This window comes from Rhyacophila brunnea, unplaced genomic scaffold (genome assembly GCF_057557595.1).
Source record: "Rhyacophila brunnea isolate RB1 unplaced genomic scaffold, BYU_Rbru_1.0 scaffold_1, whole genome shotgun sequence".
Lineage (NCBI taxonomy): Eukaryota > Metazoa > Arthropoda > Insecta > Trichoptera > Rhyacophilidae > Rhyacophila > Rhyacophila brunnea.
In genome coordinates, this window is record NW_028232751.1 from 32,765,695 (window position 1) to 32,792,445 (window position 26,751).

Consider the following 26,751-nt stretch of genomic DNA (forward strand, 5'->3'; position numbering starts at 1 on the left):
GCACATAACAAATTATCAATTCAAGACGTTCACAACATAACATTTAGAATAAAAAGTAAAAGTAAATCAAATAAGTAGAGAAAAAAAATGATAAAATTATTGTATTCTAACCAGATTGTTTACGAGGGCCGAACCTGCCGTCCCAAGTTTTTCATTACATTTTGTAATGAAACATAGGTACTTAAATAGTTTTAAAAAATTCGCCAGTGCTACTTTTAATTGATTACTACCACCTAATAAACCTAGACAAGTCCTAGACAAGATAAAAAAAGTTCTATATAATAAATACATACTTGACAGATTATGTCATATTACTGTTGTTAATCGTGATATACTCAATTTTCTCTATTTCATCAAAAAAATTAACTATTATCATCGCTATAATCAAAATATATAAATAATTTAATCAGTTTAATCATGGGTACAGCAATCTTCACCATGTGATGTTTTTTTCGGAAACCGACGGCCGTATAGCAATGAAATCAAATTCTTTATTAATTAAATAAAAAAGCTTTTAAAAAATCGTAATAAAAACACCAGAATACAAGGAAAAGACAGAAGAAAATATATAGGTAAGTTAATTATAAATATAATCATATTGTATAGTTTTATTTATATCCAAATTTTAATGATTCAAGGATAGATTGACAAGTAGATGTTCGTAAGTCTCAAGTCGTACCTGATATAATAATGACACCGTTATTATAAAATATTTTATACCAGATCAATTTCAATTTAATGTTCTTATCGAATGTAATAAAATTGGAATTCCACGAGCAACGCAATCATTTTTTATCTCAATGCTAAACGGCCATCTCTTTCCGATACGACAGCTCAGGGTAATCTGTGATTCAGCGAAATTTAATACATACACTGTTCATTGAACCATTCAGAATGAAAAATGCCAATTTTTCACAATTAGGGTGTCAAAACACAATCATAATTGCAAATTGCTTAAAAATCCAATTACGGTTTGTATAGTCGACTATGGTTTATCGTATAAACGATTTTTTTTTTTTGCGAGTAGAGGCTCCAAACCTGTGAGCACTTCGTCGCTTGTATCGCAGTAGATAGCAAATTTTATGTCCAGTGTGTCGGTCTATCAACAATGTTGAGAAACCTTGGTCAAGTGGTAATAATTGATTGTCGACAACCTGTCCACCCCTGACCTGAAGTGAAAAATGACAACAATCATTGTTGTCAACGGGTTTGTTGGCGGTGCCTTCTCATGATGGAATGCTTTTTCGAGTCGCATTGTTTGCCGCTTTTTGTAGAACTTTAACTCTTATGGACAAAGCTTACGAAGATGCTCCATTGATATCGTTGTTTGTATAGTCGACTATCGTAAAGTCTATGCAATGGTGTTTGCACCAAGAACGAATTCAGTGGATGTTGTGCCCATTTGACTTTTAATGTTGACGGCATGAATGTTTATTTTATTTATAGTTAATTAAAAATTGGAACTGAAGTTGAGATAATTGAGAGATATTTTATTAACTATTGTGGTCAAAGAGAAAGAACGTTAAAATTGAAAAGTACAGTATAATTCTGTTGGTTGACAGGTACTGCCCCATACATAGGGATTGCAATACCGAATGAATATATCAATACCGGTAGTTTCAGTATTTCTTATTGAATACCGGTATTCGTATAGAAAAACAGAAGTACCTGTCAATAAATATAAATATTAAAATCAACTTGAAACACTATTTTATAGCAACCTAAAGTAGGTACCTACCTACATTTATTATGTTGACCTTTGTAAATATGCATAGTTCATAATATTTTAGAACTGCCTATTTTTATAAATACTATAAGTTCGGGTAGTACAGAAAAATCTCTCTGAAATTCAACATTATTTGTTGGATGTACCTACTGTGGCACCCCCGTATGGACCCCATTTGGGGATGTCTCTGTGTATCTGGAGAGGCCCGAATCGGTATCAAACCCAACAAATAGTAAAGCGCTGATTACGAAAATAAATAATAATAACAGAGCCGAGCCGGCAATGCCGTAAATTATAACCGTTGAAGGTTTGCAACGTCGCTTTTTTTCGACGATGGCTTTCGTTGAAAAAAAAACACAAGATGGCGGGCAGAACGCTACAAACAGCTAAATCACGAACACGCCAATTTCGTCCTCCGTAAAATTAAATTATAAAAAAATGTAACTATTATATAATATTAATCTAAATATACCTTGCCGTTTCCAAAACAATTCCGGTGTGTTATTGTTCACCTCCACATCCCGAATCCAGACGAAAAATCAGACAACAAAATAAAAGTGACAGTTTGTTTTCACTTTCCAAAATGGAGGGAAATGATACTACCTACTATCAAAGTTGGATCAATAGTTATAGAATTATTGGAAATATTTGCCATGTAGTGTTGTCTTTTTCGAAATATGTTCTTCATCGCAACAATTCCACAAGTATATTTAAGTGAGTTTGTTTTTATTTTATTTAACTTTGGTTTCAGTCAATATATTTGCGTTTTGGCAGGATAACAAATATATACTAAATTATAATACAATAATACAATATAGTAGTAAGAACATAATAAAAAAGAACATTCTACATATTTTTGTACAACTATGCTTTCTTAATCCCGAAAATATAATTGAATACCGGTATTGCAATCCCTACCTATACATACGTAATATAGGTAGATTTAATATAAATATCACATGATAAAATATTAATCACCTAACCTATGTACCCACTACATTTATTATAGTAGATATGCTTTCTGTAAATGTAAAATTACTCAAAGTTGTGCATGTAGTTAATTTTTGTGTATTTAAAAAAAACACAATATGTATATTTATAAAAAAATAATATATTTTAATAAATAATATTATTAGTGTCATTGGGGACGGTTGCGTCGGTTGTGACATTCCAGCTTCGAAATGCAGTCAATACCGACCATATACCACCAGCGGTGGCCGTATGTTCCTTGTCGATGTCCATTGCGTTTTGTGGCGTATGCAGTTTTGATTTAAGATTAATATCCCGCGTACATTTTCGATACAACACAAAACTAGACAAACCGGTGACACGTCATGTAAGGTTACAAGGATAACAAATATATAAACATTTAAATGATATCTTTGGATTTCAGGCTACAAACAAAAAGTGTTGTAATACGTTTGCTATATTATAATAAATTTAATAAAATTGTTGTTTTAAAGGTTTACTTGTTTATTAATAGGTCAAGCCAAAATTTTAAAATACTTTTTCTCTTCAATTACAAAAAAAGTTTGCAAGTTGTGCTATTGGTTTCGAATCACTATATATGCAGGTGGCCATATTATAATGCAGGTGAAATTGAGTAGGAAATATAATTAAATTCTGGCGATAAAATGTAACCGTTTGATGCAGCTTCGGTCCTGTCGAAAGATGCGTACAGGCTGGCAATTGTGGGAAGATACTGACTTCACATTATTCTCATAGTCACTAAAGTCATTCCCTTTTATCCATTCATAGGGAAAACAGTTCAAGTTCGGCTTGGTGTGGTCATATAATTTTACGTACTTAATCACAAAAGTTATAGACATTTATTTCATTTGTAATTATATATTAAATTGTCAGCTGTGTACTACTTTTTTTTTTAAATGAATTACTGTGGCCAGAATCGAATACATAAATAACAAATGTTCATCAAGCACTCGAGTAAGTATTCTGGAAAATATTAATCGACTTAATAAATACCCATTGCTATATCTTTACTAATAAATTAATTAATTATATTTTGAATCCTGCGAAGAAAAACAAATAAATTATTTAAAAAGGGACACACATTAATTAGGCAGAAATAAATCAACACTAAACGAACCATGTTGTAAAAGAAAGTAAAAAGACAATTTATCACAAGACATCAAGATAATATATTTATAAAAAATGGATCGAATAAATCTGAAAACCGTATAATTATTATTTCAATAACATAGATTAGTGGGATGATTCCTTTCTGCTTAACACTCTAAAGTTATTTAATCTTCCATGTTTCTAATGTATTTTTAAATCCATAATAATGAAGTATCAATTTTAAAAACAGGAAAGTACTACTGTGAGTATTCTTTGCTATAAAATTTTATGTGATACAATTTATTGTTGCGTTGCTTTTAATAATTTGAATATTTTTTTATTTATTTATGTATCTGTCTACAATAATCAATGTATCTTTTTACTGTGCTTTAATAATAAATTAACAAGTGGTTAGTGGTGTGGTGAGCTACTTAATTTCTATTTACTAACTCGGGAGTTGAATCGGAGCATAATAAAGAATTATATGTTTTATTTTTCACGGATATTTTATACATTGAGTTAAATTCATTAAAAATATATTTAATTTAAATACACATTCAGTTCGTAGTTATTCTAAAATTACGCGGCAGCGGATTTTAGTATTTTCATAATAATGACTAGATAAAAATAAAAAAATATGTTAAGGAAGTTATATGTTTTATGTATGCATATATTTTGACTATCGCATGATTTTGAAAATTGCGATAATACCTACTAACGATCCAGAAAATATTTATTTGAACTATTTTTTTAGCAATTCATTATTTTCGGTGTTATTAGTTATCACAAATGAGATATAATCTCAAAAAATACTGTTTGATTTTTTTATATGTTTATTATTTAATTCGATCGTGTTATGAAATGTAATTATTACTCTTTTGACATTTTTATTTGTACACTTCATGTAGTATAATTATTTTTACAATGGCGTTTTCATTTCCATCATACTACTTATTCATATCAGTATATTATAATGAAAATAGTTATAATGTAGCAATAGATCAATTTAATTTATTCATTTAACTATTAATTTTGTTCTGTGATCTGAAAGTTTTTTGGTATAAGTACCGGTTCTAGAGATCCACCGCGAACTCACAACAGTCCACCATTGATGGTACATTATACAAGCTTCAGGGCTTTAAACGAAGCTTTACGCCTCCAAATCATAGCGTTATGAAATCGAAGTGTAAAAAAGTTTAAACTAAATTAAATAAAACACGTTTTCATTAAAACATATTAGTAAGGAGTAAAGAGAAACGCAATTATATCACGTTCATTTTTTCAACTTTTCTTTGACTTAAATAATATTATTCTTCTATCTCGCTTTTGCCGACTGTCTCTTTTCTTCACTCTCTCAAATAAAATATAATGCAGGTTTAATTGAATTTTGCTCAGTATTTATATAGGGTGATTGGTAATAATCCCCAACGACAGCGCGAATAATAATAATTATTGTGAGATGTCTATAGTCCAACGCTCGAAATGGAAAAGTTTACGAACCGGAACGCTCGACAAATTTTCTGAAGATATTTACATTGTCATTAAATCGTATGTGTGTTTTATAAAAACAAGTGTGTCAGATTTTATATTCTATGGCCTATCTAGCTCAGACGGTCAACATATTTTTTCCACGAGACGGAGCGATAATTTTACAAATTTCACGAGCCGGAACGGCGCTCTGGTGCGTTCCGTTCCATTTCGAGCCCTGCTAAAGTCTCTATTGGCATACGTAATTTTGTACATAAAGACTTATTTTCTTAACATTATTAAAATGTATCAATTTGGCTCATTAAACTACACAATATTATGGTTTTTTGTTTCAGTAAAATGATACCATCGTTATTTTCTGCTGTGCTAATACTATTCCTGGTCAATGGTAAGTACCTGCTTGCGTATATACATTGTTTTTTCTAGAGTCTGTCTTCTATAAGCTGGCGAGCTGGTCCCCCCCCCCCCCCGCTTCAGCATCCATCTCGTTCCCTCCCATTGAAAACTTGCAACAGTTGAACGCGATGGCATAATGCTTTCCGTGTGACATGTACGCCAGTTTATAGAATACAGACTATGTTTTTTGCTGATAAGTAACAGAAAAATAATATCTATCTCACAGCCTCAGAGATAGTGTGCCTTATGTCCGATTTGTATCAAAATTTTAAAACCATAATTCTGTAAGTAGGTACATTACTATTTATAAAGAGCATGACAAATCTTACATTTCATTTTCTCTAAACTGTTCATTTTGGACTTAAGATACACTAGTTCTCATGTAGAGATGTGTAGTAAATGTAATTATTTAGCCACGTGGCTTATTTTTTTTTAATTTGTTGTAAGTACCTATATGTATTTTATTAGTTTTAAACCCGAGATGATAAATAGCTAACATGTAAAATAACCATGCCCAACAAACAAAAACTCTATCCTCAGGCAAATAAATCTTAACTGATACATTGTCTAATGAACTATTGGACCGTTCTCATACAAATCTGTATTGAAAGCAAATTTTGAATACAATTAAAGTTATGATATCTTACATATTATCATCAGGACGCCCCTCGTAGTCCAGTGCGTAAGGCACTGCCTCCTCATTCGGAAGCTTAGGGTTAGATTCCCGGTGGGTGAGGTTACAATGCATGTATGTGATTTGCTCAAATATTATGTTTGACTATACTACTGGAATTGGGCCACTGGACTGTTGTATAGTAAAAAAAAAAATCGGTGTCTGTACTTATGTACGCCCGTTAGAAGTTATACTTCTTTGGCGTAACAAAAAAAATCTTTGCCATACAGCGGTTATAATCGATTCAGAAGTGCCCATGATGAATTAATAAAAAATCAAATTTTATTGGCGTGTTATTATGATTAGGTAGAGGTACCTATATTCATTTCGGTCTCAACGGTATTTTATCTATATAGGTACCGTGAGCAATAATATTATGTATGCGAATAAATAATATTATTGCAGAATATACCTACTTTGGAAGAAAAAAATCTCAAAGCCTGTGTTTGAAAAATTTAGCAAACCGCTATTTCGACAATCTTTGCTTAAACACATGACTGTACAACTATTTTCGTTAACAATAATAATTTATTACAAATCAAAAGTAAAACATAGCCTATTTAATGGTTTAACTGAAACGTGATATTGGCTTTTGCGATGAGATGAAACATAATAATTATTATTGTCTTCAATTATTATAAACTGCTAATAAATAAATTGACATGGGATATACGACAATTATTATCCTAAACTGTAAAAATATGTATTTTTGTGTATGAAGTGTCTAAATATTGTAAATTTACAACATATGATTGAATTATTTACCAACATTCACAAAATTTATTTATTTATTGATATATAATTTTACTCATAAATAAAAGTTGCAACATTCAGTCTTTACCCAACCGGCCCAAGCCACAGCCTTCAATATCACAGCTGAAAATTACAAACCTCCAGCATTTAGAACACCGAACGTCGCCGCGCAAAATAAATTATGTTGCATCGGCGGGCAAAACTTCCGTCCCACGCCAAATTAATGCGTTACATTTGCGCGCGCAATTTCGCCCTACGCCAAAAATACACTCTGATCTCTTTTCTTCAAAACTTCAAAAATAGAATAATGGTAGCATTGCATTTACAATCCGTTGATATTAGCACCTTTCCAAGGAGTTCAATTCTCAGATAATTTTTAACACAGCCGTTGCTGTAATGTTTCTTTAGTAGGTAAGTGAAGTTGCATTTGTTTTTTTGGGAAATATTTCACTTAATGTGCACTTCGTCTTTTTCATATTTTAGCTATTCCTGAAGTCATCAATATTACATCTAATTTAAATGTTATTACTTTAAAAATCGATGGTATTATCCAATAAAAAACGTATTATAATTGATAGATATCCATCAAATTTCAGTTGGACTTATGACCAGCCTTCTTGTACGTTGCAAGATTGTATGGAAATACTCGTATGATTATAATTATGTTTTGATGGGTTTTCGATCGTTTTTTAGATAAAACAATTTAGTAAATATAAATGACGAAAAAAACCTTATTAGACTTGCCAAAATGAGCAATTCCTTATTATATGCTTTAATATTGGCAATCTAGTACGGTAATTTATGGTGACATCACCGGAACGGAAGAATTTTTTTACGATATTATTAAAGGATAGGTTAATGAGTAATGGTTGTTAATCATTTGCTGAATTTATATTGTACAAGCTCTGGATTCAGACAACATCCCAGACAGAGGCTTTATAAGAAGCCATTCCGACACTAGTCTACCACTTGTAGTAGAAGTAGCTACACAGAGATGTTGTTTGTAGCTACTTACCTACATTTTTTAATTGAAGAAAAAAAGCGGAATATAAAAAAGAGTTTTAAAATTTATTTTGAAGAAAATTGTAGGATGTAATAAGATACTGTTTACGGAAGTGGCAATCAGGGCGCGGCATTCGCCATCTATTTTACGATAAATAAATTATTTCGGGACATGAAGAAATTGTTTTACAACATTGCTGCCGAGGTTTTTTTTAAAAGCAAGTTAGCCGAGTCTCACATCCAAACTCGTCGCAACTGCAACACGTCGAGAAGACTTCGTCAATAAGACGACTTTAAGACTTCGTCAATCCAGTGGGTTTTTAGGCGTTAGTCCACTCGCCGAGTGACATTGCCATTTAATTTGCTTGACGACTTCTATCACATCACGTACTCTATCCTGCCTCCTTATTCATTGGTTTATTCTGTGGAGTTTTCGCGTTATGCCCAACATGCACCTTTCCACGTAACGTTGCGCTACTCGTATTATTTGGATCACATTACCGGTCCGTGTTACATATGGATACGTGATTATTACACATTGGTTGAACACTTAAACGTAAGATACAATGGATGTCACTTTTGAACACACTACTCGGTTTTATTTTAATTATAATTAAATTTAAAAAAAAATACAAATTGCAACTTTACAATTTAATCAGTAGTATGACGTATACATTAAAATAATATGTCACACATAGTGACACGTATTTTTCATATAAAGGTACCTGAATCGTACTTATTTTTGTGTACTGCAGTGTTAGTCGTTCTTAAACATTTTTTTTTGTTAAGATTACCGGACAATAATTTCATTAATTCGGACGCTAAAGATGACATTCCAAACTTTTGTCATAATCAGATGAGCATAAGATAATCATTTTAAGACGATTATTTATAATATTATCATTTGTCTGGAAGACGCAAGCTCTAACCGAGGTCAGAGAGTAATGAAAAGCCCTACAGTCTGATTCCATTATTCTCGGTTAGAGCTTGCAACTTCTCGTTTTTTTTTCATTTCTCAAGAGTTCTCGAATTAAAAAAATCTATGAAATTCCTTTCAGCACGAAAATCGAGGGCTTTTAAAAATTATAATTGCGGTCAACCATTTTATTTTCCCTTTCTTATTTTCGCCTAGTAACATTATCTCAAGTAGGTATCTCATTGAAGATTTTAAAATTTCAGAAAATTAATTTCTCGAGATTCGCCATTGAAATTTTCTGATAACCTCTACTCTCAGTAACGTGCATTTCGTTGCTGCTTACTTCCGCAATAAATAAATATTTGATTGATATATCTACCTCTAGGACTTAGGTCTTTCGAATGGTTTCCACAAATTTATTTTATTTATTTAAGAAAACAAAATATTATGGAAAACATCTAAAACAAATCTAAATTCAAGACCTCCACAACATGAGAATTACATTATAACAAATATTACCATCACAAGAGAGAAGAAAATATATATATATAAAAAAACATAAAAGTACACAGAAAAAAAAATTTGGAAACAAAAAAACGGTTCCGACCCAGAATAGATCATGGCTACGACTGCTGCGAGTTGGTTTAATCTGGAACAGTCCCTTTGTCATCTTAATTTTACAAAGATGTTGCCTGTATTTTTTTCTTCTTCTTCTACGTACCTACTCGTATAAGTATACAAGGCTTCGAACCGGAACTGAACCGTAAACCCGTTATTTTTGTCGGAACGAAAACCGGAAAAAAACGATATTTTTTTCGTTTTGGTACAATATGTTTAATCACGCGCGTTAACAATATGGTCTTACCCCCACTTCAGTTGTCGTTCAGTTGTCATGACGCATCTCGACATAATTCTCTTAAATTATAATATATTATATTAAATATGTTTACGACCGTACGGTGCAGCATAACTGTTGGTTTCAGAGTGTAGCGCCGGGCTCTCATACAAGTACCATAAAATGTTCTAAATTATTGTAGAAAATATTTTTTTAATATCTAAAAATAAAAACATTTAAAAATTAATCACTCAGAGCTGAACCGAATACCGAAAACCGGAAAAACCGTTATTTTTTAAAACGAAAACCGGAACCGAACCGATATAGGTATTATAATATATATATTTTATTTGAACCGGAACGAAAACCGAAACGAAAATAAATAACCGTTCAAAGCCCTGGGTATATGTCATACCAATTTCCATTTTAGGTTTTTATACTGGTATTATTATATACCTAATAATAATTACCTATATAATGGTTAAGACTTCACATTAGTGGGTAGTTGTATTTCTATTTATTTTACAGACCAAAAAAAATACTCGTGGTAACATTTTGTTTGAGCATGAATCAATAACTTTTTTATCTTTATGGAAGATCAAAAATATTTATCGGAGACGCCACAAGGCATAGACAAACAAGGTCTGGATATAATGACTAGTATGTACTTACTAGCTTTGAAATTACCTATTCACTTTTGATTATTGTTTTTTAAATGGATTCTGCCTTTACTTTTTATGAAATTATTTACTTAATGTTTTTTTAACTTCTTATCACAGCCACTGGTTATAAACAGTAGGGTAGTAATAATGTAATAGTAGTGAAACAATCACCAAAATATCCAGGCTTTGATGATAAACTCACATTAACGTGTTGTGACCTAACCGGTAATCGAAATTGGAGAATATTGTGTATTGAACAGGGAATACAAAATTTGGACTACAAATGCTGCCAACAGTATATTATATAAACGGTGTATAAAATCATAATGAACTGCAATAAGTACTCTGCACCGCCTAAATATAATAGTCAATGTGGGAAAAGGAAAAATTTAGTCAATTCTAATAAAACGTAACTTATAATAGGTTTCCAGTGAAATGAAAACTCCCTCTACTACTGCAGTAGTTCAATCTCTTATAATATGCAATAAAAAACACTAAGTATAATACTATTGATCGAGGGTAGGTCCTTTTTACCTGTTTTACTGTAATATGAATTTAAATTCTAATTCATCTATGTTGTTTATTTTAATGAAATTCTGGGGTTTAATGCTAATTGTCCCGAGTGCAAGTTGCAAGTTGCAAGAGAGTCAAATTATTATCATATTATTAATAACTTTATCTGTATAATTTAATAATCCTTTACGTACTGTTCAAATTGACATGGTCTGCCTAGATCTTGTCAATTTTGATACACCAAAGCATTGTTCCATCTATAGCAGGCATGTTCAACATGACGATCGCAGGATAGATTTTTTTTGATCGCACAGGCCAAAATTGAGTCGTTTTTTTAATATGTAAATTCTATCTTTCAGTTGTAATCTAGTATGATTTCATTGAGAATTTTATGGGTAAGCAATGACCATTCCTATTTTTATTTCCAAGTTGTTTCTAAATAATTAACCATGAGAAAGCCCACGCGACCTAGTTGTATCACTTGATTCATTTTATATCACTCACGGCCTCCTTCAAGAGTGGGAGGAATAGAATATGCGAATTCCCGCATTTTAAACTGAGGCGTAGTTTACTTTACCGTTACGCAGTAGAATCTTTTCACAGTAAGAGAATAATTTGACGATGAGTGCAATGAATGACCATACGACGACCAAAACTCAAAGCTGAGTATTTGTTATGGTGCTGAAACACAAGTGTTGTTGTCTAATTTGTGATGCCTTAGTATATTCAGCCAAATATAATACGTTTGTTGGAAGTCAAAGAATAGTAATGGGAAAGTGTGGTCGATTACTACCAGTTTTTATACTGGATAGTAGATTACAACTTACTTGAAGTTGGATATTATGCTTGATCAATAGCCACCAAAAAAATAACAGTAGGTATATGAAATAACAAGATCCGTTTGATGATGCATACTTGTATATATATGTTACACCGAATGCGCGAAATTGCGTATTACATGAAATCGGCAAATTTTTGCCTATTTCATGAAAAATGCAAGCCCGTTGCCGTATTCATGAATTAGGAAAATTATCTGCCGAATGCGTGAATTCGGCAGGGTATGGAATTTTTAAACTGTCAACATGACAGTAGAAAAAACAAATGTAATGCGGATGGTTTTATTAGTTATAATTGGACATTATACAATTATAACATAATATAAGGTTAGGTTAGGTTTTGTAATTTTGAATTCAACTGAATGTCCATTTTGAGGTTAGCTAACAACTGTCAACAAACTATCAAATCAAACTATCACACACAGTCGACCATTACACGATTGATACCCAAGCACGAATCAAATCGCGAAAATACCTTTTAATACAATTCTTCCGTTATCGTATTATAGTTCTAGTTTTTTTGGGGATAGTATATGGAAATGAACGTCATTGTAGTTATTGATTGGTATATTTTTATATAATCAATAACATTTGACACATTTGGTTAGTTGCAAAAAACACCACCGGAGCGCCACTATCTAATTTGCCCAATGCATGAACTAGGCAGAAAAATTACTACCAAATTCATGAATAAGGCAACGAACGGGCTTGCATTTTTGCCGTTTAAAAAAAAATCGGTTAGGTACATGTTCAAACATGCGCGTTAACATCATTTTACTCCCTACTTCAATTATAATTTGTCAATTTATGGCTACGGCCGTATGTTGTAGTTTAACCACTGGGGAATGCCAAAAGAAATGACGTATTTCAAAAAAAACACTAACTTATTCTTAGGTCAATAATTATTATAAAGCAATCATTATTCGTAGGATGTTTAACACACTTGAATGGTCAAAGACATAGCTTATAATTACTATCTTTAGAATTATCTTCAAATGTGTTAATCTTGCCCATTTTTTGAATAATAAAATGTCTAATTCTTGTCAAATTTGGAATCACTGAGATTATCAATATAATTTTTTATCGTAAATATTTCACTATAATAATGTCGATATAAATTATACTAATGTTTTTATAAATGCGTTTAAAAATTAATAAATGCAAAAAATCTTAACACCACTGCACATTTATGTACTGAAATATGACTATATTCTACCCTGAGCATGTCCCCCCTTAACAAATGAAATAAAATAATTAATGTGAATAATTTTGCTAAACCTGAGGCTATACATTTTATACCTCATAGCTGAAAGGCTTTAAGTTCAATTTTGCCGAGGAATGGATTATGTACCTGACTAAATTATCACATAATATAATATTATGTCAAGCTCAAGTCACACTGTCTTTGTACATTCATCTTTGTAGTCGTACATTCATAGAGAAACCCGAAATATTAAAAAAACAATATAATAAATACATTGTTTTAGATAAGGTAGTCTGGATTTGAGTTGCAGAGTTTAATTGCCTGACTAAATATTATCGATTTATTTTCGTAATTTGACGTAATATACGAAAAGTTTCATTTTTAATGTTTAAAAAAGTCAAATTAAGTACCACATTTCCTCCTAAGTGGAGCTATATAGGTCTCTACGGAATAGAGGTTATTACGGAAAAGTTTTTTTTTTGAGGAATTGCTGTAAGTCATTCGCCTCGTCCGTTTGGTCCTTGCACTTGAGTCAGACACGTATTTAAAAAACAACACCCATATAATTAAATGTCATCTTTCTTGTAATACCACACGTAATTATAATAATATACTTAAAAAAATAATAATTTATTATTTTTGATAATAGAAATCCAAAGCTTTGCAAATACTTATTTAGAAATAAATCGATTAGTAATCTTACATTGAGTGGGAATCAGATACAAATTTTTCGCTTGCCGGGCGACTGCTCTAACCATTACTCAATTATCAATCCATCTTTCCTAAACGGATTTAGTTCAATGGACATGATTATGCATTTCGAATTCCAAAACATAATTATTACTAGGTAAAATACTTTCGTTATTTTGAAAACTGAAGCTAAAAATGTTTTTATTCGATATGTGCATATTATTATTTCTTCCAATTATTTTTCTCTTTTTCTTTATTATTTTGTTAATGTTTGCGTTATTTTATTTATGGCATTGGGCTGTAAATAAAGATAATTAATAGTATCCAGCGTGGGTTTAAAAAATAGTTGTAACAATTACCACAGAAGTTCATATATTATCTAGTTGTTTCTCAATTATTATATTGTAAACAAGACGTTAAAGTAAGAGAATAAATGAATAAATCAAAACAATATATTTTTTATTTATGAGATATCCATGTAGTACCAACTTAAATTTTTCTTTATTATACTCGTATATACATATAGAATATAAGAATTATTTTTAATTCAATCTAAATCAACCATGCTTAAAACTGGTTAAATTATTATGTTATTATTATTATGTCGCTTATTATCATAAAATTATATAGGTAAGTTAATAAATAATAATTGTTTTTCATGGAAAATCTTCAGAAATAATATAATTCCGTCGCTGTGCAATCCAGTAAAATAATTTTCTTTTATATGATCATCATTAGTCAGGGTTATTCCACTACTCGATTAAGGCTTTCTCTTACTATTTTCACTCTTCTCAGTCCGTAGTTCCTTTGTTAATCCAACGAGTTTTCTATTCTGCCCTGCGAGACATGTCTATTTAGAGATTATGTCAAATCAAATCAATAATTTTACATAATATATGAGAAAATGTAGTTTAAAGCTTAGGTTCTCATTTCACTAAAACGATAAACACTGTCTTTTTACTTAGCAGGGCAGTATTTCCATCAGCATGTGCGACTTCTACCACATTATGTACAATAATAAATTGTCTGTCTACCTCTCCATTCATTAATTTGTGGTGTTTCTGCATTATTCCCAACATGCATCTTTCCATGAGACGTTGCGCATATAGTTAAAATGCTAATTTAATATTGAAACTATAAATACATAGTACGTTATTATTTATCTCATACACTAATACACATGCATGAAATGCTTATAAATTACCCCTCGATAAACGCTGGATGAATAACGTGTCGTCCGGTCTCAATGCTATTCCGCCATTTGTTATTGAAATTAATTTTCACGCTCATAATGTATACGTACAAATGTGTAAAATTTACACGACATGTATTTTAACAGGTTTTTACGAAGAATTATTGTTACCCATTAGTCCAACATTTGTGTAGGTACCTACTACTAGTCTGTAGTATGGTGAAGACACACTACGTATTAATGATTCATGATTGTTCACAGGCAGCCTGTCTGACATTGTATGTCCGAAGCTAAAGCCTCCAGCGAATGGAAGCGTCGTCATAAAGAACCAGACTGCGGTGTACACTTGCGGAGAAGGGTTCCACATTTACGGTCCGAAGAAGCTGTACTGCATACAGGAGGAGCTGGACTGGGATGATGATCCTCCTGATTGTGTGGGAGGTTAATAGTCTTGTAATATTATATCTAAATGTAATAGAATCAGTTTTAGATAGCTTTTTAATAACTGTTCTTTTGAAGTTATACTTCTTTAGGCTTTTGGAAAATCAGTTCAGAGTGTATTTTTGGCGTGTGACATGTAACACATAATTTATTTTTTCACACGAAAAAAAACGCACTAAATTGGATTCGAACCACCGATTGTTCAGTTATCAGCCGAACGCACTACCTTTACGCCACAGTATGATACAGTATTATGTTGTAGTTTAGAATTGTTCCGTTGCCTAGGCAGCGAATTTATTATTGTCTGCCATTTGCCATTCCCGTAAACAAACGATTAAACGTCAGAGTCACAGTTGGTACTTTAAAAATAAAAACAACGAGAAACCATTATATAATTTGGTAATATTAGTTAAAGTGTATAGAAATAATCCAACGGCGTTCCAATAAGCGGTTCTTTTTCTTGAGTGTGTAATTTAACAAGATAATGAAGAGCTAGTAAAAGAATCTAGTTTATCACAAGTTCTCTTTTTGTTTTGTTATTTATTAACAATAAATAATACGTGCAACAGTAATTCCCAACCAGGGTTCCTCGGCACTCTAGAGTTCTACCACCTGTCTCCGAAAACAATAGAACCATTTTGATAATAAAGAAAAAATGGTTTTAAATAATAAAGTATTTTGGAAACAAAGCTTTGTTTGATATCCTTTTATAAATATTATTGTACAAGCGGATGTTTTACTTGGGAAGGAAATTTTAGTGGAAGCAAGGAATAATGGAATTCAGTTTTCAGTACCAAATAAATTTCACCACCTACTACGCATTATTAATTTTATCTCTATCAAACCATTTAAAACTTCCACGTTAACATTGTTACAACACATAAATGATTTACCAGAATACTATTTATTGATAAGGGTGTTATATTGGTCTTTATATTCACTTTTGGACAAATATATTATAAGATATCTCGTGTGTGAAAAATTTCGCCTCCGGCACTATAAACTGTACGTGATTATAAATTGATATATCACAATTTCACATGATATCTTTAGATTTACGAACCATTAAACAGTCACGAGAACTAATATAATGTAGTATGTATGCCACTGCCTACTTCACGGTTATTCGTAAATTCTAGCATATTTTCACATCTTAATAATAATGACGTGTGTCATCCAGTTAGCGGTTTCTCGAGATTTTACAAATTATCTTTAGTATTCCACCACACAAAAAAATTGTTATTTTTTTTTTGGTTGCATCAACATATAAACTAAGTATTAAAATTATATCCAAAAAGTAAAGAATAACGTGAGATTAACATTATATTATTTACATACTAAATTCACTCAATTATATTAATATTATTCACTGCCGTATCTGGACAATGGCTTCGCAAAAGTTATCGACTTGAGATAGAATAATTATTGGTTAACAGTAGCATAAAGATTCGAAGTCAGACACCAAACATGCGAATTGCAGTAAAAATATATACAAGTAATAAATTTAATGTTTTTTTTATTCATGTTGAGTGTATGCTTGCTGAGTTCAATGAAAATTATAATCGGTATACATAATAATTATTTAGATACTGAGGTAAGTAAATATTGTAATTGTATATTAATTCATCATCATCAGCACTACAGCAAATATATATTGGCCATCTACTAGAAACTTCTCCATGTTTTTAATGTCTGCCATAGCCTCAGTGATTAAATATATCTTTATATCTAGTTCAACTTCCGCTAATTACATCTTCTACATTTCATTTCCGATTTATTGAAGAGGAGTTCTTTTAGATTTTTGAATACCTTCTGGCCTGACCTTACCCAACTATTTCTTTTTCGATCCCTGCGCGTTATGTCCAAACATCTCTGATCAACAGGGTTTACATATTATTTCAGATACTGACGACGATGTTGATAATGACGGAGGGGCCGGCGATGAGTACGACGAAATGACTTCGTCGGAGGAAGATTTGGAGAGTGTTGACGGCTGCACCAATGACAAGGATGATTGCGATCACATCTGCAAAATGGTCAACCAAAAACCAAAATGTTTCTGCAATGCTGGATTTACGTTGGATCCATCAGATGAACAAACATGCATTGGTAAGTAGTAAATTAAAGGTAATTACTAGTCGAAAAATAGTTCACCTTAATGTGGAGGTAACCTTATATAAATATATATTTTTTCACTGTTTGTAAAGGGGATAAGTACGGAAAAAAGTTACCCAAAGCCATCCATTGTGTTATTCGTTACTCTTACCTACTCCATTTGAGATAAATTCTAGCTGGGGTAAAGTGGATGTGGTCATATCAACAATAACCTAAGTATAGCTAGCTGATTTCATCTTTCCGAATCACGAGTTACGTACTGATAAATGTAGATGGAATCCAATTGACTTGAAAAAAACGCAGATATCTTAATTAAGGTAGGAACATCAGATGCTACACTCCAGGAACCTCCATCTTATTACAACGTTTTTCTTAGCTCGTATTCTTATTTGTCCGGTACAAATCTTGGAATCGATTTTTAACTAACTTCCCGATTAGCTAGACATTTGAAACTTTTAGAATATATCAGAACACGGTGCCAATGCATTCTTTTAATACTTTTAGCCGTCTTTAAGTAGAATTGAATTCATTTTCAGTTAATTCTGTTTTGTATGAAAAGTTATTTCGACACCATTATTGGTTGCTAGGGGTCTGGGGTCCTAGCAACTAAATTATTAATATATACGTGCGTTACTATGGAAATCAATATGTCATGTCAAGTACAATTTTTTTTGATCGTTTAAGCTAATCAAGTCAAGTTTATATGATTCAGCAGAAAATTTAAAAACGTTGTATATAAAAAGTTATTTTTATCTTGTAAGTATTTTTATATAATCTTTCAAAAAAAATCTTCTTGATAAGTTAATGATAATGTTAAGTGGTATAAATCTTTTAGTGAAATTCCGACCTGCAGTATTCGGTATCGTAAATAAATAAATTATGGTTAAAATATGAACTATATGTAGCTGAATCTATTCACTGTTTTTAATAAATTTCGCTGCGACTCTTGGTGCAGTGCGTAAAGCGCTTGCCATCCATCCGGGAGCTCTGGGGTCAGTTCACGGTGAGGACACAATATATATATGTGAGTTTGTGATTGTTCAAATTTAATAACAACCACCTTGTATAAAAATATAAATTTTTAAAAAAATCGGTATGTGTACTTAAATGTACGCGCCTTAGAAGTTATACTTCTTTGGCGTAACAAAACTTGTGATAAACTAGATTCATCGACTAGCTCTTAATTATCTTGTTAAATTACACACTCAAGAAAAAGGACCGCTTATTGGAACGCCGTTGGTTTATTTCTATACACTTTTACTTATATTACTCAATTAAGTATATAATTTTTTATCGTTGTTTTTATTTTTAAAGTAACAACTGCCATTATGACGTTTAATAGTTTGTTTACGTAAGGAATTGCAAATGGCCGACAATAATAAATTTGCTGCCTAGCAACGGAACAATTCTAAACTATAATATTATACTATATAATCTTCACGATTGCAATATCATTCTGTGACGTAATGGTTGTGCGTTCGGTTGATAACCGAACAATCGTTGGTTCGAATCTAATCGAGTGTATTTTTTTGTGTGAAAAAATAAACTATGTGTTACATGTCACACGCCAAAAATACACTCTGATCTGATTTTCTAAACGCGCCTGAAGAAGTATTACTTCAAAAAAAGTTTGTTCTTTACAGTGTATATTTTAAGTGATCAAGAAGTTGAAATCGAACAACTCTGTGAAAAACTGTGATATAATTAGTGTAATCCATAGTGCGTTCTAAACATTGAGTTTAAAAAATATATTTTAATCCAACATTAATACTATTAATTGTATAAGAAAATTGAATACGTGGTAAAATTATAGTGTTTAAATTTCTTTTGAAAATACTACTATGGAGATCTCACAGTAGCTGTACCCCAAGGGGCAACAAAATCTTAATACAAACCTGGACACAGGCGCAGACCAGATTGAGACTCTTCAATAGTAAATTATCAATACCATTTGGAATGGAATAGTACAAAACTTAAATCCTTGAATTTAAATTCAATTCCTTCGGTCGATTGTATTAATAATATAGTAAATTATCACATTATCGTTTATCCCAAATAATATAATCTAATAATATATTATATTTCTTCCCTTTCAGACATCGATGAATGTAAATTGTCAGATCTGGACTGTGAATTTGGGTGCATCAACTTGCCCGGAACATACGTCTGTAAGAAAGAATCGGAGTCGATGATACAAATTTCGAATGCAGAAGTGGAAACAGGTAGCCTTCCAAAATGTTATATCTTATATGAAGATATCATCTAAAGCAGATGTGCATAAACTGTGGGTCGCATTCTAAAATTCGATCGCTTGTAATATTTAACGGGTCTTCATAAACGAGCGTAAGATACATTACAAATATTTTTAAAAGAGCTAAAAATAAAAATCTCTCCATTTTGATTTTTAATGTAAAAAAAAATAGTTTTTTGGATTGCAAAACAGAAATTATTACCATAATCCAAATCAAAAATTTTAATAAACACTCCAAGCCAGGATTATAATATACCGATACCTAGACCTCCGCCTGTGTTACTTTCTATAGCTAGGGAAGCCCTCACTATATTCTTTGGTAGTCATGATATTATAAGACAATTAATTAATTAACATAAATCTTGACAAGTATCCATTATTCGAAACGAAATCGGCACACGGGTGTGCAATAAGTTTTACCATAAAAAAGCGATATTTCCGTACTGATAGGTTACTACAAAAATATTATCTGAAAAACACGACAATGGTATCTGTCAAACTAATTATTGAGAATGATTGTCATTTGTTTTCTATCACGACCCGGTTATTAACGATTTCTGTATTGTTTATGTGAGTATATGCCATGTTATAAAACATCGGAAATTTATATGACATTTCTATTAACATTGTAATTTGACCTTACTATATTTATACTATGAAAAATTCACGGCTAATATAGGAAATCACATTATATCATTATGTATGTTTTGTAAGATTATTTGTATTGAGTACATCATAATATAACATGCAACAATTAAAATGTTGTATATAAATCGCACAACATGATTCTTGGGTGAAGAAAGACTTTATAACATTTTTTTTATTGAATTTTTACCACAATAATGTAAAAAATTCAGTGTGTGTGTTTATGTACGTTGGAAACTTCTTTGGCGTAATAACAAAATAAGCCGTCACCTGATTTTATTAATATTACAGTGGATTAGGTTGATGAAAATGTACGCGATTCATCTGTGTCTCATATAGCACATGATAATTGTAATTTAATTATTGTATTAGACCAAAACTCATCTTCTTCTTCAGAAGTGCCCATGATGAATTAAAATTATTTACCAACTCAACATTCACGAAGATTATTTATGTATCGATATATAATTTTACTCATAAATAATACTTACATAAATAAAGCCTTAAATCTTGATACACAATCTTTACAATGAAAAATAAATATACACTCCAATATAAATAAAGTTTTATGAATATAAATTAAGAGTGTAGAAAAATTGGTTATGTTTACAACACGTGCTGTTTACTTGGTTGTATTGAACGACTAACTAAATGACACTATGCGCATGCGCATGTACCCTCAAGACCGAATTGAATATAATCATAATAATAAATTGTGTTGCATCGGCGCGTGAAACTTCGTCACACGCCAAAAATACACTCTGACCTGTTGTCCCAAACGCGCCAAGAGAAGTATAACTTCAAAAATACGTCACTAAGAGTTTTTGGAGAAATTTTATAGCCGCAATGTACAAAATCTGTAATATTGTAATCAGTCCAGGATGTTCTTTGAAATTAGACTTACTGCTTTCCGCTTTCTTGGGCCACGATTAATTATATTTGATGTAAAGTAGAAACAATGATCGAGTCGACACAAGACAACACGCTTGGACTTTTTTGTATAACTTTACTGGAGTTACAAGGTATGAAAACTGACAAATAACAGCTTCTGAGCTACATGCAATGAACAATGTGCTTTTACTACTGTAAATATTTTTTTGGAGTTACAATATATGAACAGATCGATAGACAATTAAATTTACTATAACACTGCATACTTAACTCATTTTAAGCCGTGGAGTGAAGTGGAGCTACAAGTTCCGCGCATTTAGGTGACGATATGTAGGTACTTTTATAATGCAATCTTTTTTTTCAGATAACGCGTGCAAAACTATACATGGCTGCTCTCACGGTTGTACAGATGACTTAGAAACAGAATGCACGTGTCCTGATGGTTTCGATCTGGACGACAGCGAAAAAAATTGTGTCGATGTAAACGAATGCGCAGTGGCAGAAGAAGAAATGGAAGATTATGAGAGCGAGGAATACGATGACGAGGACTTTGAAGAAGATAAAAAGAAAAGAAAAAGAAGAGAAATAAATAACAAGCAGAATAAATTGTGCTCACACGAATGTGTTAATACACTAGGATCATTTTATTGCCAATGTCCCGATGGCATGTCTTTAGGGAAAGACGTTAGAACTTGCATTGAAATTGATCTAACTCCGACTGAAAGAAAAAACTGTTCTGAAGGAAATAACACCTCGGAATGCGCGTTACCTTCCGTAAATAAACATGTTGATGAGAAACTCACATATATAAATATATATGAATGCAAACATCTCCCGTTGAATTGCTACAACTTATGTCAAAATATTAACGGGAGCCATGTTTGTTCTTGTGACAATGCGTTGTACCTTCTTAAAGGCAATATTTCGTGTGAAGGTGTTACCACGACGTGTCCATCTAATCACGGCTGTTCCCATGAATGCTTTAATGAGGGTAATGCTCAAAAGTGTAGCTGTCCTATAGGATCGTCTTTAAAAAATGACAATAAGACATGTGAAATTATCAGTAGTGTAAACGAATGTTTGTCATACAATGGGAACTGTTCACACACGTGCGTAAGTCAAAATGAAACATTCCACTGTGAGTGTTTTGATGGGTTCAAATTAAAAGACGATAACAAAACTTGTGAGCATATTGACGGATGTACTCCAAATCCTTGTTCACACATTTGTCTTAATAAAGATAACAAAATATACTGTGAATGTCCAGATGGTTATATTTTAGGAGAAGATGAAAACCAATGCCAAGATATTGATGAGTGTGAAGATGACAGTGAATCTACGGAGAAACTCTGTTCTCATAAATGTGTAAACGTCCAAGGTTCTTACCATTGCGAATGTCCTACCGGGTATGAGTTAGATTCTTCAAAGTCAGACTGCGTAGACGTAGACGAATGCAATAATTCATCCTTAGTATTGCATGGATGCAGTCACGATTGTGTGAATACTGTTGGAGGATACAAATGCTCTTGTCCTGCAGACCATCTTTTGCAATTTGATAAAAACAATTCTTGTGTATATAATTACTGTTCATCCAATATTAGCAAATGTTCCCATGATTGCGAAATTATGGGGGATGGATTTATTTGCAAGTGTCCATTGAATATGATTCTACAAGATGATCTAATAACGTGTATTGCCATAGAAAAGTGTGAAATTAATAACGGTGGATGCTCTCACAATTGTACACAAGAAGATGGCAAAGTTGAATGCGACTGCCCTTCCGGATATATATTTGATAAAAACTCTTCTAAAATATGTATAAACACAAATAGTTGTGCGTATAACAATGGCAACTGTACTCATATATGTGAAGAAATTAGTGGGTCAGTTGTATGTGCATGTCCGAAAGAGCTTATATTAATTAATAGTTCAGCTTGTTTTATTAATCCCTGTAATTTAAACAATGGAGGCTGTGCACAGATGTGCAGTGTTGTTGAAAATAATGTTAAATGTTCATGCAATGACAAATTTATTTTATCACCAACGAATAGGTCAGAATGTATACTAGATAACCCTTGTAATAAAACAAATGGTGGTTGCTCACATATTTGTAATTTTGAAGATGGCAAAAAAACCTGTAGCTGTCCTATTATTACATTTAAATTAGAATCCGACAACTTAACATGCATGGAATTGAAAGGTTGTAATTTAAACAACGGTGGATGCTCTGATGAATGCCATGGCAATTTAACAGAAATTTATTGTGCATGTCCACTAGGGAAAAAATTGCAAGGCAAACAATGCATCAATGATACGAAAAATCCTTGCGAGAATATGAACGGTGGATGCTCCCATATATGTGCAAACATAAATGACAGTTCAATTTGTTCGTGTCCACCAGACTACCAACTTTCCATGATAAATAAAACGCAATGTGAATTGATTGATCTGTGTGCCCAAAATAATGGCGGTTGTTCTCATATATGTCTTACAAAAAATAATCAAACATCGTGCGAGTGTCCAGAACACTATGTCCTATCAGATATAGATCAGAAATCTTGTAAGAGACTTAAGATTGACTGTACAATCGACAACGGTGGGTGTTCTGATGTTTGTTCTGAACTAAAGGGCAGCGTAACATGCAGTTGCTATGATGGATATAGTCTTTTAAATGACAACATGACGTGTATTCAAAATATAAGCCCTTGCCAAGTGAATAACGGGGGGTGTTCTGACTTTTGTACAGATTTGGGCGAAATGGCCATGTGTGAATGTCTTTCTGGATGGATGCTTATAAATAATACAATCTGCGTAAAGCAAAGCCCGTGCATCATTGACAACGGAGGCTGCTCTCAAGTATGCGATTATGATGATGACATTATGTGTTCGTGCAACGAAGGATATGTTTTGAATGCTGACCGTAGGAATTGTGATGATATCAACGAGTGTGATCTTGAAGAAACAATCTGCTCAGATAAATGCATAAACTTGGAAGGTAGTTTTGAATGTCATTGCTTCAGCGGATTTAAATTGTCACTGGATAATATTACATGCGAAGATGCAAACGAATGCAGTAAAGATAACGGATACTGTTCTCATAGCTGTCACAATACTTTGGGGTCATATTATTGTACCTGTCCGCCAAATATGATTTTGCAAAATAACACCATTTGTCATCACAATAGCTGTAATATAGATAATGGGGGCTGCTCTCACAACTGCCAAGATATTGATGGAAAATCATTTTGCAGCTGTGAAGAAAAGTATTATTTAACACAAGACAATCAAACATGCACTAATTTAGATCTATGCACTGTTGAAAATGGAGGGTGTTCTCAAATGTGTCAGTCAGACAAAAACAACATTTTTTGCAGCTGCTATCAAGGGTATATTTTAAATGATGATGAAAAAATGTGTGATGATATCAACGAGTGTGTTCTTGGAACTTCTAACTGTAGTCATGAATGTGTTAATCAAGTGGGTAGTTATATGTGCAAATGTCCACCTAATAATGCTCTCATCAATAATACAACGTGTTTGGTGATCAATCAATGTGCTACGGAGAACGGTGGATGTTCTCACATTTGTGAGTCGAGTCTTGAAGGATTTTATTGCGATTGTCCAACTGGCTACACTTTGGACCGTGACAATAAGAATTGTGTGGACGTAAATGAGTGTATTTTCTATGACAAAATATGTGATTCGACATGCCAAAATACTATAGGGAGCTATAGATGCATTTGCGATCCTGGTTTTATATTCTCGGATGAGTCCAACAGCTGCGTCGATATAAACGAATGCAACGATGAACATAAATGTGACCAACAATGCAATAACATAGCGGGCTCATACAACTGTAGTTGTTTTGAAGGATACACTCTAAACGACGATAAAAATACCTGTTCAGATATAGATGAATGTCAAAGTGGTAATAAATATTGTTCTCACGAGTGCACTAATTATCCTGGACAATACAAGTGCTCGTGTCCGGTTGGATTCCAACTTGAGGATAATGAAAAGAATTGCGTTGATATAGATGAGTGTGAAAATTTAAGCCATGCCTGCAGTCATACTTGTGTGAATTCATTTGGTAGTTTTAAATGCAAATGTTTCGAAGGTTATCAACTGGAAGACAATGGAGTCACCTGTGTTGACATTGACGAATGCGAAATTAACAACGGTGCCTGTCCAGACTTCTGCAAAAACAGTGAAGGAAGTTTTAGATGTCATCTTGATTTCGATTCTGAAGACGGTTCTTCAGACGGCTTAGAAACAGATATTTGCTCATTGAATAATGGACATTGTTCGCAGATATGTAATATGGAAAATTACGCTGTTTCTTGTAGCTGTGAAAGAGGATTTAAAATCAATGCAATTGACTCCACTGTTTGTGATGATATCGACGAATGTTCAGAGAGTGATGAAGAACTCTGTCAGCATAATTGCGTCAATTTAAATGGAAGTTATACTTGTGAATGCAATGTCGGATATTCTCCGCGTGGTCGTCAGTGCGAAGACATTAATGAATGTGAAGGGGAAGAAAATCCATGTCTTCCTTCGATGAATTGCATTAATACTCAAGGAAGCTTCAGATGTGTATGCGATGAGAACTATATTTTAGATTCAGAGCAATCTTCTTGTATTGGTAAATATTTAATATTTCAAGTGTTTATCAAATTTTGTTAATATTGGTTATCAAGAAATTGGCAATCAATAATAAATGTTACATTCTTAATTCTTGTGAATTATTCGATAAATAAAATATTAATCTATTTTATAAGTTTATTTACTACAGTATTGTCGCCATTCTTAAAAAATACGGACTGAATTAAATATAAAGAATAAGTCGGTCAAACAAAGTTTTTTGCAATTGTGCATCATTTAACATGATCTCAGAAAAACACGGAGCTATTTTGTTGTCGTTGATTTCTGTATTATTTAATCTGATATTTTTTAATTGTATACCTGATTTCTCTTAGAAGCACATTCTGGTCTACTTAATGTATTTACGTGGCTACTTTAACATTATTAATTGAGTTAGCATTTACTTGGTAGATGTACTTTAACATACTTTAACTTTATTTTACTTTAACATTATTTAGAAATAATCCACTATTTGTCTATAGAATCTGAAACTATCTGCTCACCGGTGATTGTGCCAAAATATGGTATCATGAAGTGTACTCCGAAAAAGATTCCATTCAAAACTGGCACCCAGTGCAACTTTTGGTGCGAAAAGGGCTACACGATAGCTGGACCACCGACTAGACAGTGCAACAATCTTGGACAATGGGAGGGCAACGAGCCCGTTTGTGTTCGTAAGTATTACATTATTATCATGAAATTTGTTTTTTTTTATCAAGCAAATAGTCGAAGATAATAATTTATTAATATTGTAGGGTACAGATAAAAAGTGTTTATTTAATAATACTTATTTATCTGG

At 32.2% G+C, this 26,751-nt stretch overlaps 1 protein-coding gene across 1 annotated transcript; it reads left to right on the forward strand.

Annotated features, from left to right (window-relative positions):
• Positions 1-3,441: 3,441 nt before the first annotated feature.
• LOC147079688 (uncharacterized) lies at positions 3,442-25,627 on the forward strand. Its single transcript, XM_085950559.1, has 9 exons — positions 3,442-3,670; positions 5,629-5,681; positions 15,227-15,406; positions 17,309-17,515; positions 19,618-19,743; positions 21,673-21,930; positions 22,549-22,673; positions 25,260-25,515; positions 25,620-25,627. Exons 2-9 carry the CDS (start codon positions 5,633-5,635, stop codon positions 25,625-25,627), a joined length of 1,209 nt encoding a protein of 402 aa, XP_085806685.1. The 5' UTR covers positions 3,442-3,670; positions 5,629-5,632.
• The last annotated feature ends 1,124 nt before the right edge of the window (positions 25,628-26,751 follow it).

What these genes read in the sequence shown, in the direction of transcription:
- LOC147079688 (XM_085950559.1), top strand. Translation starts at nt 5,633, where the DNA reads ATGATACCATCGTTATTTTCTGCTGTGCTAATACTATTCCTGGTCAAT. An exon ending in AGATGAACAAACATGCATTG is followed by an intron (nt 17,516 to 19,617) that starts GTAAGTAGTAAA and finishes CTTCCCTTTCAG; the next exon opens with ACATCGATGAATGTAAATTG. An exon ending in TAAATTGTGCTCACACGAAT is followed by an intron (nt 21,931 to 22,548) that starts GTGTTAATACAC and finishes GTCTTAATAAAG; the next exon opens with ATAACAAAATATACTGTGAA.